This window comes from Pelodiscus sinensis, chromosome 4 (assembly GCF_052426305.1).
Source record: "Pelodiscus sinensis isolate ZL-2025 chromosome 4, ASM5242630v1, whole genome shotgun sequence".
Lineage (NCBI taxonomy): Eukaryota > Metazoa > Chordata > Testudines > Trionychidae > Pelodiscus > Pelodiscus sinensis.
Window position 1 is genome coordinate 47,467,510 of NC_143055.1, and position 14,397 is coordinate 47,481,906.

The 14,397-nt window shown below is 42.0% G+C and overlaps 1 protein-coding gene across 2 annotated transcripts in view; it reads right to left on the minus strand.

The window, feature by feature from the left end:
- GABRG1 (gamma-aminobutyric acid type A receptor subunit gamma1) overlaps positions 1–12,202 on the minus strand; it is an 81,825-nt gene extending 69,623 nt beyond the window's left edge. Inside the window, exon 1 of one of the 2 annotated variants that reach the window (XM_075930486.2) lies at positions 11,474–12,202. Coding sequence is in view for 1 of the 2 variants with exons in the window: in XM_006111939.5 (XP_006112001.2) it covers positions 11,424–11,530 (107 nt within the window). In the remaining variant the exon portion in view is untranslated. Of the gene's footprint in view, positions 1–11,423 lie in introns of both variants that reach the window. The other variant, XM_006111939.5, reaches the window with a different exon arrangement.
- Between the last annotated feature and the right edge of the window lie 2,195 nt (positions 12,203–14,397).

Consider the following 14,397-nt stretch of genomic DNA (forward strand, 5'->3'; position numbering starts at 1 on the left):
AAATAAAATGACCTTAAGAGTTCCAATCAATTACTTAAATGATTAATTATAGTTGATAAGACATTTTATTTCTGGATAATGGGAACTAATAGGGTGCAAATCACAGGGGAGTGTGCAGTTTTCCCTATGACTTTGTGCACTTGGACACTTCGTTTTCCTTCCTAACACAGAATAATACTTATAAAAAAAGAGGTATGATGAGATGTCAGTAAAGTGATCAGAACTTGGTCAACATTTCAGGTCACCAATTTTCTAAAAGAGCTGAAATTTACACCTACTTTTATGATTGTTGTGCACAGAGCATTGCACTTACTGTTAGCCCATTGTTAACCCCTTCATTGCTAATCAAGTAAAATCTCACAAACACCTTGGGAATGGAGGCTGTTTACAACTCTGAACAAAACATTATAGTCCCATAACAACTTAATTTACATAAGAGCCTTTGGTGAGGGACCTTGTCAAGGGCTTTCTGGAAATCTAAGTATATTACAGCTATTGGATCCCCCGGGTCCCCATATTTGTTGAACCCTTCAAAGAACTCTAATAGATTAGTAAGACATGATTTCCCTTTGCAAAAACCATGTTGACTTTTGCCCAACAAATTATGTTCTTCTATGTGTCTGACAATTTTATTATTTACTATTGTTTCAACTAATTTGCCCGGTATTGATGTTAGTCTTACTGGTCTATAATTCCTGGGATCACCAGACTATAGTAAATAGTTCTGCAATTTCACATTCCAGTTCTTTCAGAACACTTGAGTGAATGCCATCTGATTCCGGTGACTTGTTACTGTTAAGTTTATCAATTAATTCCAAAACCTCCTTCAATGACACTTCAATCTGTGACAATTCCTCAGACTTGTCACCTACAAAGGATGGCTCAGGTTTGGGAATCTCCCTAACATCTTCAGCCGTGAAGACTGAAGCAAAGGATTCATTTAGTTTCTCTGCTGTGAGTTTATCATCTTTAAGTGCTCCTTTTGTATCTCAATTGTCCAGGGGTCCCACTGGCTGTTTAGCAGGCTTCCTGTTTCTGATGTACTTAAAAAACATTTTGTTATTACTTTTAGAGTTTTTGGCTAGCTGTTCTTCACACTCCTTTTGGGCTTTTCTTATTACATTTTTACACTTACTTTGGCAGCGTTTATACTCTTTTCTATTTAGCTCACTAGGATTTGACTTTCACTTTTTAAAAGATGCCTTTTTTCCCTCACTGTTTCCTTTACATTGTTGTTAAGCCAAAGAAGCTCTTTTTTAGTTCTTTAACTGTGTTTTTTTAATTTGGGGTATACATTTAAGTTGGGCCTAAGGGATTTTACTTTAGTCACTGTACCTTTTAATTTCTGCTTAACTAACCTCCTGTTCTAGCCTCCAAAACATTCCCTTTTCCCTACCCCTCCTCTCCAGTCTCATTGTTTTGGAGTCACAAAATTGAGCTGATTTGAAATTCAGTCTCATTTCCTGATGACAGCCTGACTTTGGAAAAATGGAAGATTGCAGCCTCACTTTTAAGTGCAAAGAATAAAAGGACAAGAAAGCCATTTTGCTAAGAGCAAATGCAATTGATGCTATCTCCCGTTATTGTCAACGTGGTGCCCATTCTGGATAAAGGGAAACATCATGAAGTTGAAGTCAGACATTCATGAAAACCCATTTAAAACCCTCTTCTGATTCATCAGAGCTTAGCAATATGTCTCCAAAGACATTGAAAAATCCCACAAATAATAAGCTCAGTAAAGGTAAGTTTAGTCACAGTAAAATGTTCACTTGAAAGAGTTCTCTTATATTTTTGGATAAATGACCTTCAACACCTGATGCTTGCATAGCTGTCTAAGTGAACTTTGAGTACAGCCAGATTTATTTCTGGGTACTTGAAAAGGATATTGTCTGTCATCTCTTTCAGTAGATATGAAATCTTAGTTGAATCTGTGAATAAAGTCACTTACTGAAGAATAGATTCTAAAAGATATTCCATGTAAATGATGTTCTGAGGAGGTTAGACATTGCTCTCTCCTAGTTTACATATAATTTTAGAGGAAAAACTATCTGTAATAAACTTTAAATTGACTTCTTGTAATTATTTTTGCTATCAGTAAACAGCTGTAAAGATTTCACTGAAATTATCATTGGACCTAATGTAGCAGAGTTATTGTATAACAAGGGCTCTTTTGTACCATGTATGTTCTTCTGGTTTCACTTGAAAAGCTTTATTCAGACATTGAAGTACACAAAATCAATTTAAAGTCATTCGAAACCCTAACAATGTTTCCCATTTTACATAGCTGTCTAGAAGTTAGTTGAGTTTTTTCACTTAACTAACTCTATTCAGAGCCACGAGCACTTCTTTGTGCCAATTTCAAATGAGCTCAATTTTGTGACTCCAAAACAATACATCTTGATTGACAGAGGGATTTCAGATAAGCTGCTTTTTAATACAGGGCTTTTAGTGAGCATTTGCAAAACCTTATTTCCAGCATTTTGGAATTCTAAAGGACAACACTTAGATTTTCATGCATCCCCTCGTTTCATAATTTGAGATAAGAAATAAGATTCTTGTGTGACTAAGATAACATAAGCTGAAAAGCAAACAAAGAGATAACAGCTGGCTTCCTCCCCATCCCTCTCCTCCACAAACACACACAAACCTGAAATTGGCCAAATATGTTATCAGGGTCAGTTTAAGTTACATTTTTTATGTTTTTTATGCCTGTGAGAGAGTAAGAAATATCTTCTCATATGGTTTTTATGTCTTGGTTAAAAAAAAGTCTTCCTGGAAAAGGTTTTATCAGGCAAGGCTATGCAAATGCTATCTGTCTTACTGAGGACCATATATATCTTTTTGTTCCAACACAGATGACAGTAGCAATGGTTTCTCACTCTACTTCATGTTCACATGTCAATTCTCTCCACTGTAATTTTGAGGATGTTTCAAATAGTTTATTTTGGATGTCAAAACTTATGCTGCTTGATAATTGTGACATCCACTTTTGCATTTGAGGTACACATCTGCACCCATTGTGAGCAAGTCACTGGCCTGTCTCATTACCATGGTCCCTTAAAGCAAGTCTTTGTATAGCAAGATACTTGAACATGCTCATTATTTTCAGCAAAGAAGCACTTCCTTCCTCCTATTCAGATATGTTTAATGTTACCACCTGAACATCAATAGGATTCTTATTCTGACTGCGCCAAAGAACAGCTAGACATTGTAAAAGTGACTGGGATTTTCAATTGCAAAATTCTCTTGTAGTAGAAACCATCTCAACTTTTTCCTCAAAGTATCTTCTGAAGTCAGGGTTCTCTCTCTCTCTCTCTATATATATATAGATATCTATCTATCTATCTATATATATATACACACAGGGCTCGCCAAACCATGACGAGCCCCGCTCGCCAGGTGTGTGGTTTCATGCAGTTCTGCGTTCTGCTACCCGAAAGAGCCGGTGCAATCTACTTGCCACGGGCAAGTAGATTACATTATTTGTTGAGCCCTGTATATAAATAAACAAAAAAAACCTATCCTAATAAATAATATAGTCATCAAAAAATTTTATATCAATAACTGATAGTGAGGAGTTTACTTACTCAAATCCTGCTTAGTAAAAAATATTTGGAGTTAACAGGAAAATCAGAGCAATATGGATTGGAAAGTCTTTTAATGTTTTAATATCTTTCTGATGTTTCTAATAACATATGAGTCAGGTCGAAAGGGCCTTTGAATTTCTGAAGTTCATAGCCCCCTCTACTCTCCTCCCTCTCCCCCACCGCCCACTACCACCAACACACACACACCTGTATTTTGGCCAGATCCTGCAATTAAATGTGTTATTAAATGTAAACAAACACACTCTAATGTAGAGCTATCCACCTAAATCAAACAGGGATAGATAAGTGGAGAACAATCAGAGGACTCAAGATAAAAGCATAAGCATAGATAATTTTATAGTCTAAATTATTATATCATAAAAGGAGAAAAGGCATAGAAAAAGGATATGATATTCCATGAATGCTGAGAACATGATCCAGAAGTACAGGCAGTCCCCAGGTTACGTACAAGATAGGGACTGTAGGTTTGTTCTTAAGTTGAATCTGTATGTAAGTCGGAACTGGCGTCCAGATTCAGCCGCTGCTGAAACTGACCGCCAGTTCTGACTTACATACAGAATCAACTTAAGAACCCCAAGCGTCCCCAAGTCAGCTGCTGCTGAAACTGATCAGCAGCTGATTCCAGGAAGCCCGAGGCAGAGCAACGCTGCCTCGGGCTTCCTGTGGTCAGCGCTGGTCAGTTTCAGCAGCGGCTAAATCAGGACGCCTGGGGCAGAGCAGCTGGGGTGCTGCTGGGTTGCTCCAGTAGCGCCGCTCCTCGGGCAGCGGCTTTGCTCCGCGTCTTCCTGGTCTGCAGACCAGGGAGACGCGGAGCAGCTTTTCTCGCCTGGAGTACACGGGCGGTGGGACCGCAAGGTCCCGCAGTCCGTGTACTCCGGGGCAGCCCCGTTTGTAACTGCGGATCCGACATAAGTCGGATCCGCGTAAGTTGGGGACTGCCTGTACAATAAAGCCTTGTGTATTTGAAATGTGTTGCCCAGAATAGGATCACATCTCCTGGTGACGTCATACAGAGCAATCTAGGACCACCAACATTGATGGTACTGGCCCAGCAACCATGAGAAAATTGACTCTCTAAAGAGAAACAAGACTATAAGAAGAGAATGGAATTTCCTATATGGAGCACATGGGCAAAAAGGGACAGACTGTATTTAAGGAGGGAGCTTTTTTGAGCAAGAGGTGCCATGCATGTCCTTATCCCCAAAGACCTGGCTGTAGAGGGACAGCGCCCTGCCTGAAATGCTGACCCGATCTCAGAAGTGAGGTGAATGTAATGAGGATGTGTCAATATGTTATTTTGAATAAAATCTGTAACTCTAGTACTTTTTTTTTAGAGTAAAAGTGAATATGGTTAAGGAATTCCTTTGCTATACCAATATTAATTGAGAAGGTAGTGCAGTGTCAAGGCACCATGGCACTCCTTACCCCTACACAGAATATGCAGCTGTAGAGGACAACTGAAAATTTGGGGCACCACTAGTCTAATAATAACCTTAAAAATGAGTGGTCCTGTAGCACCAAAGAGACAAACAAAAATATAGATACTATCATGAGCTTTTGTGAGCAAAACTCACTTCTTCAGATGAGTATATGGGTTGTGCTCATGAAAGCTCATGATACCATCTATAGTTTTTGTTAGTCTCAACAGGTTTAAGGGTTTTATTTTAAAGTTGCGGACAAATACAGCTACCCCTCTGACACTAGTCTTAATGTCCATCCACCCATTCTTCCAACCCCTGGTCTTTGGCTCTGCTTCCTTGAGAGAGGATCTAGTTAACTTAAAAGTGAAAAAGCCTGTCAGACCTACTAGCAGACACTGAACCTGTAAAAGAGCCATTCAACTGGCATTTACCAACTCCAGTTATATACTGTCATATCTTTTTGGCAGCTATCCTCCAGATTATTGGAGATGACCTCCCAGGTGGAGCTGAAATAACCTACAGGATGGCCCTTCAATATGGCCACTTCAGAGCCAAGACCAAGACCACAATAATGTCAGTGGTAGAATTCCAATACACTGATGATGCCCAGGTCATTGTCACCTCAGAAGATGTGCTCTAAGCAATCATCAATGTTGTCAGCATGGACTACCACAGATTGGGACTGACTCTCAATGCTTGAAAGACCAAGGTTCTCTATTAGCCAACACCCACCATACCGTTATACGAACCAACCATCATGGCAGATGATCAAGTTCTGGAGAATGTCAACAGCTTCTCTTATCTCAGAAGCTATCTGTCCATCAATGCTCACATCAACAATTACATCCGCCATCGAATCTCCAATGCTGGCTCAGCTTATGGTAGTCTACGGACGTGTGTCTTCGATGACTGTGACATGAAGACGCAGACCAAAATTGATGTCTACAATGCTGTAGTCATCCCAACGTTGCTGTTTGGAGCTGAAGCCTAGACTCCCTATAGACAACATATTAAAAATCTGAAGAAATTCTATCAAAGGTAACAGAAGAGAATATTTGGCATCATGTGACGAGACAGAAGGACCAATATTAGTGTCCTCACAGAAGCTGACTCTCACAACGTTGAGACAATAGTCACACACAGGCAGCTATGATGGTCTGGTTACGTGGTCAGGATTCCTGACACACATTTGCCTAAACAGATTTTCTACGCTCAGCTAAGGACTGGAATGAGGTCTCATGGTGTGAAAACAAAGCGCTACAGAGATGTTCTTAAGAAGAGATGTTCTTGATGTTGACACTTGGGAGAGGCAAGTGAAGGATCAGGTAAGCTAGAGGACCACCATCAAGAACAGTGCCCATCACTTTGAGGTCATGCGACATTTCCATGAAGAAGATCAGAGAGCTCGATGCAAGGATTGTGCCCGGGCCCAAATTAGCACCACTGGTGTCATTGCCGCTGGAGATAGAGATCTCATATGCAGCTACTGCCAGAGACTGTTCCTTGCCAGAATTGGCTTAAATTTCTCATCTATGCACTCATCAGTTATAGGTGTCCAAGGGGAAATCTTACTTGATTCGAGGGATCCCAAAGAGAGAGACTGTCAGGGTCTGAATTGATTGTGTTAGTCTACAGGACTTAGTTTAAAAAGTGCTTTAAAACTATTTCAGGAGAGTGGTACTGAATATTATTTAAAAAAAATCTCATCTCTAAAAAAATCATCCCCCTCCCCCAGGCTATCATCAGCAATAGGAGCATCCATTTAATAGTACTGCTAGGGACTCCTAATGACGTCCCTCCACTTCAGACTCTTGAGGTTTGAATAGCACTGCGTCTATAGTTTAGTTTCTTGAATTCACAGAAACTAAGGATGTAAAATCCCAGTTAATTGGTTAACAAGTTAACCAATTAAGGGGAGCACAGGGTAGCAGCCCTCTGCCCACTGCAGCCAGGCTGGAGCATCCCTCCTCCCTCACAACTGCAGGAAAGGGCTCCTCCAGACAGCTAAGAGCAGCCCCTGCCTGCGATGTGCCTGGGCTCACCACAGACAGGTGTCACTCTGGATGGCCTCCAACCCTGTCCAATTACCCAGAACCAATAAGCATCACCCATTAAGGTTAATGTTTAACTGGTTAATCTTTCACATCCCTAACAGAAACCAGATATTATCATACATAAGAAATTGTAACTTCACTGTGGGTTCAAGCAGAAACTGAGATGCCAATTCTGCCAGCTACACTGCAGGGATAGACCCTTGAATCCTTGTGGAGACTAATTAAGGATAATGGGAGTTTTCCTGGATTCTTTTTTCAAGATTTCTTTCTGAACAGGTAATTGGGATCCTCTTCTTCAAATAGAGGGGTAGGTAGGTCACAAGACCCTCATATTAAAGTGACTGGCAAATTTTTAATAACCTCTTTCATGTTTGCCAAAGTCTAAAAGTTTCCTTTTAAGTCTCTTGTAAAGGAAGTATAATTATTTCCAGAAGAGTTTCTTCTCAGTATTTAACTATACATGAGTTGTTACGCTGTGTATTAAATAAAGAAAATGCAAAAAATGAGGTGAAATGCTAATAAAACAACCTTCGATTAAAAAAACAAAACCAGTTACAGCTGCTAATGGACAACAGTGTCCTGTCTCATCCCATCATATACCAAGCACATAACAGGAAATAAGTTGTTAATAACATGTAATTGTCCATACAAATACATTATTCTTATAAATTATTAAGAAATACATATTTTACCACAATAGAAAATATTTTCATTGATAGACTGTTGTGAGAAAAAAGTAACATTGTTTCTACCTGGAGTTCAGTATATAAATATTTCCATAAAGGATACATCAAGAGGGAATAAAATGTATTAAATATTTGTATCCATTATTGACATGCATTTGACGAAGTGGATCTTTGCCCACGAAAGCTTATGCTCCAATAAATCTGTTCATCTATAAGGTGCCACAGGACTTCTTGTTGTTTATGCACATCCCTAGCAGTAACTCAGTGTTACGAACAACCTCCATTACTGAAGGGTTTATAAGTCTGGGGAAAAAATTATAATTGTTCTTTCAAAAGTTTACAACTGAACACTGACTTAATACAGTTTTGAAATTTTATAAGCAGAAGAAATATGTTGCTTTCTTTCCTTTTTTTAGTGCAGGTTGAGCCTCTAGTCTGGTGCCATCCTTTGTCCAGCATGATTTTAGTTACCCGTTTGTTCATTTATCATGAGTGTGGCCAAGTTTCCTGGAGTCTCAAAGTTTGTCTATAGTCATCAGTTCAGGCTCTCAGTGTTCTGTACTGTTATTTAGCTCTAATTCACTACTAAACATCTTCTAAGAGCCCAATAAGCAGTTGATGTGTTGGTAATGCTGCTAAACAATATCGACCTTCTGTGGACCAGGAAAATTCTCTGGTTTGGCACTAGTCAGGTCTCCAGGGTGCCAGACTGGAGAGGTTCAACTGGTATCTTACTTTTAACACAGCACTTCATTGTATTTACTTTTTGGGCTGCCGCCATCTGATTTAGAGTCTGGTCCCAAATGAGGTATATGATAGACTGATCAGTTCATAATGCTGAGATTTCATTGTACATGGTTGTGTTGGAACAATCATACATAACGGAAAAAGCACCATAACCTTATTTTCACCTCAGTAAAGGTACCAACCATCCAACATCCTTACACAGAACCGTACACAGAATTGTACAAAAAGAACAGAAAAGGGAATTCTGGTTTGGTCTGTTTGGGTATATCTACACTGCAGTGAAACACAGTAGCTGGAGTTTGATAAGATTTGAAGACAGGATGTTGGAAGGTTAGTATCTGAAAGCACATTAAGGTTTTCATGAACATGCGACTCTAGGTGGTCACCTAAACTAAAAGCTAAGTACTACTACTGGTACTCACTAACTTTTTGTTTCCTTGCTTTTAGATTTACATTAAGTATGTTACTTCCAGAGCAGCCATTGGGGATTGTAGGTATTTACACATAAGAGCATACACATGAAACAAAGAATTTCCAATGTAGGTCTTTTGAAGATGGTGTGATGTGAAAGATGGGGACCTTGTATCAGAGTTTGGGGATCTCCTATCCTAGGCAATTTTTTGAAAGTGTCTGCAGTTTGGGGCATTGGGGCAATTGCTGCTTTATAGAATGGTTTACACATGAGAGTCAAGGAAAAGCCATCTGTGACAGAGATTAGAACAGAATGCAGAGAAGCAAAAAATTCCCTCCATTCTTATTTCACCTTAGTGGCAGAATATTAAGAACAGCTTCAAATAGTCACAGAGAGCCCCTGCAGAACATCAGTGAGCTGTAACAAACTACACATCAGAGACTCAGTCACTAGAAAACATATCCATTTGTGGTCACATGGAAAAATGCTAAACAACAAACATTAATAATTAGTCCCTTAATCAAAAGCAAGCTTGAAAACAGCTGATAGAAGTACATACATACTTAGATTGAAGTTTCCATTTTATCTAAGAAGAGATTGTGCAGCCCAGAATAAAATAATTCATCCAAGATAATTTCTTCCTCTCATTGGCAGGTTTTTCATTAACCTATTTATAAATCTACTGCTACTTAAATATATACAATTTAAAATTCATACCTGTTCCTCTAAAACAATTTTATTTTTAATGTGTAAAAAATGAGTTGTCATCCACAGTTATTTAAAGATAACTCTTCCTATATTTGAAATTTGGTCTTTGAACTGATAAAATGATACATATGTTTTTCTCTCAACTCCTTGATAATTTCCTTCATACCTGAGGCACAACATGTTGCTTAAGAAACATTCTGAAGCTGCACAGTTGAGCTGGTATCATTTCCATCAATGCCTTTGAAAAATGTTACCTTAATCTGACAAGCTTTTAAAAAAGAAACAGACAATAGTACATCCCTCAGAAAAAGGCAATCAGTCGTTTTTCTAACGGTAGTTCTCTGATGATGACACATAAGCTAAGATCTGCACACTTCATACAGATTGACAAATGATAGGTCACCATGGGAGAGGGCTAACTTTTAATGGATTTCTTTAAACCTCTGCTAATGGATTTCTTCCCATTCTAGACATTACACAGCTGCTGCATCATCATCTATGAATGATAATTTGCTGCATATAATTAAAAAAGCTAGAGTGCAGTGGACAATATTCTATTGCATTTTATAGTTGCTTAATTTTTATTAAATAATAAAGGAATAATGTGTTACCTCTGAATTAACAAAGATGCAAGTAAAAAAACAAAATCATTGTTCTCTCTTTTATGGATATTTATAAATATCATATTGGCATGGTAGAAAATGTTTTCTTCAGAGTCCATATGATCAATCTTCCAATCCCTCTTAACGCTTGCATTTTCCGCTTCACAGACTTGAACAGTACCTCAGAACCTAGTCAACTGTTCCATAGGTGTTCCATGGGCCTGATCCTAATTCCATTAGAGAAAAAGGGCAAAACCCTTATTGACTTGAATTTTGCAGGATCAGGACCTATGTCCTAAAGCCAATACCACCAATACCGTGGTGGAAAACTAACATACAATAAGCAGTTGCCTTTCTTTTTGTACAATATATATTGGTTTATTTCTTTTTCAAATGAATGATTAGACTAAATCATTTTCCAAATTATTTAGTTATAGCAGAGTATTTTCCCGCTGCAGGAACAACCACCAGACACTTGTCAGATGACAAGGATTTATTTTTCACAAACTAAACCAAATCAATAAATGCATACAACTACTCACTGCTAAAAATGAAACTCTGGTAACTTTCAGACTTCATGGACTAATTCTTTTCGTTGAGCATTAAGGTCCTCCAGGGAAACAGGTGAAACAAGTATGTACAAGGTCTGATAAGATTCCTAACTGTACTGACTTCCACAGTGCCCCCCGACCCCCTTCCCCATGCAGTGAACATCGAGTGATAAGAAAAATGCCATGTCTTAAAAGAAGGCTAAGTTGAAGATCACTTACTGCAGCGAACCTGAAACAGGGGCTCCACAAGCGCTTGGAACTCAATGACAAAAATATCGAGGAAAGTTTTACTTTGTCAACATCAGATTCACACTGGAGGTAGCTGCGAAGAGTGCTATTGTTTATGTTAAGATTTGATGTGTGCCCACAACAGGGCACTCCCCTTCCTCGAGAGCCCAGTTCTCTCAGGCAGGTGAAAGTGATGCAAGTGAAAGCTGAAAGTGATCCGACAACAAACGTAAAAGAGGAGCTGGGTGATGGGGGGAGCGAGGGAGGAAAAGAGCGGGACAGACCGGCCCGTGATCTCCGTATTACATTGGGCTACTACCCCGCGCAACGTCCCAGAGCGATCAGTAAAAGGAGGGAGGGAGGCTACTAAGCAGCTACTTTAGGTCCCGGCGTCACTTGTACTTACCCGTTCCCCCAACGCACTGACAATAAGAGAAGCAGAAGCTGAAGCCTCACCCTGCTGCAGGGACTGCACAGAGACCACGGGCAGGAGGGCCGCCTCTGCGAATCCATGGGCGTTAAGTCTCTCTCCTCTGCTCGTCTTACAAGTGATTCTCCAGGAGTTACTCTGCAATCCCGGGGTCCCCCCAGCAGGTAGGCGCGAGAGGCGACAACCCCCCAGCCAGGTAGGGTTCGACTCGAACAGGACCGTGCAGCCTGGCCAATAAGCTCATCAGGTTGCTCCACACATTCTCCGGGAAAGTGCTAGACGAATCAAGCCCTCGCGGGGGCGGAGCCTGCTTACTAGCAGGCAAACCTGCTCGGCAGGAAGGTTGGCGTCTTTTTAAGCAGGAGGCGAAACAAACACAAGCCGCCACAGAGGGGCGTGGATCGCCTCGCGCCGCTTGAGCGAGACCCCAGCGCGGAGGGAAGGCAGCGAGCAGTGCCTCGGCGAGCGGGACGCAGTTGCAAAGCGCTTTAAGACAAAGCAAGGCGGAGGCGCCTTGTTGGGTGTGCGGGGGACAGCGCTCCCGGGGGCAGAGCGCCAGCTCGTGCCCGCCCGCGGCCAGGGACCCCGCGGCGTGGGGCTGAATGCCTCCCCAAGCAGAGTGCAAGGGAGCCACTGGCGTGCAAAGCCCTGCTAGCGCCTCCGCCCACCTGCCGCTCCTGCCTCCCACCCGCGGGCTGCAGAGGACCGGACGCTGTAGCCCGTTCCCGCGCGCGCCCTTAGCAGGCACCTGGAGGCACCACTGAGGCTGCTGCCCACTTCCCAGGCCCGCGGCGCTAGAGCGGGCGGCCGCAGTAGGAGCGCCTGTTTCTCGGGCGGTTGCTATGGGGATGGGATAAGCTTCTGCCCGCCGCGCTCAGTCTCTGCAGCCGCCACTGACGGAGGGGCAAAGGGTTCACCCCACTTAGCAATGACAATGGTTGGGGGGGGGGTAAGGGCAGTGCACCTCCCAAGTGCTATTTTGAGTCACCTATGCAGTCTCCCACCATCTACTAGATTAATAATGCCTGATCGCTTGCCCACAGGTCTCCTCCGTGGGGCTGGAGCACACAACATCTATGGCTTTGTCTACACTGGTGCGATCTTAGGGTACGTCTAGACTACAGGGTTTTGTCGACAGATACTGTCGACAAAGCTTCTGTCGCAAAGAGCGTCTAGACTACATTCACTTCTGTCAACAAAGCAAACTGCTTTGTCGACAAAACCCTGTAGTCTAGACACAACCCTACATGCAATAACACCTTCTGTCGACAGAACTCTGTCGACAGAAGGCATTATGCCTCATAAAATGAGGTTTACCAGCATCGACAGAACTCAGTGGTAGTGTAGACGCAGGTATAGTTTTGTCGACAAAACTCTGTAGTCTAGACACACCCTTAGGCAAAAGCGGCTGCTTTTGCGCAAAAACTTGCTGCCTGTCTACACTGGCTTCATGTTCTTGCCCAAGTAAATTGACATTCTAATGTATGAAATCAGGGCTTCTTGCGGCAGAACTCTGATGCTCCCGCTCAGGGAGAAGCCCTTTTGCACAACTGTTCTTGCGCAAGAGGCCAGTGTAGACAAAGGCAACATGAATTTCTTGTGCAAGAAAGCCCTATGGTTAAAATGGCCATCAGAGCTTTCTTGTGCAAGAGAGCAAGAACTCTTCTGCAAAAGAGTTTTTGCGTGAGAACTCATCAGTGTAGATGTAGCCTATTAGCCTAGGTCCCTTATTTTAAGAGGGATAAGGGATCTTTCGGAAAAGGCTTTATTTTCCGAAAGATCCGCGTCTAGACTGGCGCTTTTTTCCGGCAAAGCTCTGTGCCAAAAAAAAGCAGCAGCCATTTTTATGCTAATAAAGCAGGAGAGATTTAAATCCCCGCTTCATTAGCAATTGTGATACGTCTAATTTGCATCCCTTTTACAAAAAAGGGATGCAATCTAGACGTAGCCATATACTTTATTTCACACACCTATTTTAATTAGGTGTGTAAACTTGTAGGACTGAAGTCTAAATAAAAATAAATGAGGACAGCAAGTGGGGGTGTGTTTTCTATTGTACTTATTTATTTGAATTGTGTTCATGGCCAGAATCACCCATCTAGACTAATTTTGCACAGTACAGATCTTTGCTAGATAGACTTTACATTTTTAACAGCTTTGAAGTCAGTGTAATTGCATCAGCTTGTCGGTCAAAACATGGTTCCTTTATTTTATAAAAAATTGTCCTAAAACTGTTAAGGCTCTTGCTAATCCATAAAGATGTTATACTAGCCTCTTGATGTCATAAGAGGAAACGGAGACACATTGTCTGTGTGATATGTAAGCAGATGTACAGAGGCCTGGACCCTGCAACTTATGTCATATGAAGACACTACTGTACCTGTGCCATGGCTCATGAATTTCAGTGAAGCTCCCAATAGAATTGCAGTCTATGCACACAAGAAATTGCAGACCCCACAGCATGTGTAACTGCTAGGATTTTTAACCAGTTAGCTACATTTTTAACCAGTTTTACACATCCCTATTTGTAGTTTTAAAGTAGTATACAGGCAGTCCCCAAGTTACGCGGATCTGACTTATGTCAGATCCGCAGATACGAACAGGGATTTTCTCGCCCCGGAGGACTGGAGCAGCGGGATGCCTGGTCCCGCCGCCCGTCTCCTCCGGGGCGAGAAAAGCTGCTCCCCGTCTCCCTGGTCTGCTGCAGGAGCCAGCAGACCAGGGAGACGGGGTGCAAAGCGGCCCAGGACCCGGGGCCGGACCAGTGGCCGTTTCCAGATCAGCTGGAAGCGCCGGGGGTCCGGCCCCGGATCCTGCACCACTTTGTTCAGCGTCTCCCTGGTCTGCAGACCAGAGAGACGCTGAACAAAGCTGCGCAAGACCCGGGGCTGGACCCCCGGCGCTTCCAGCTGATCTGGAAGCGCAGCGGGTCCGGCCCGGGTCCTCCGCC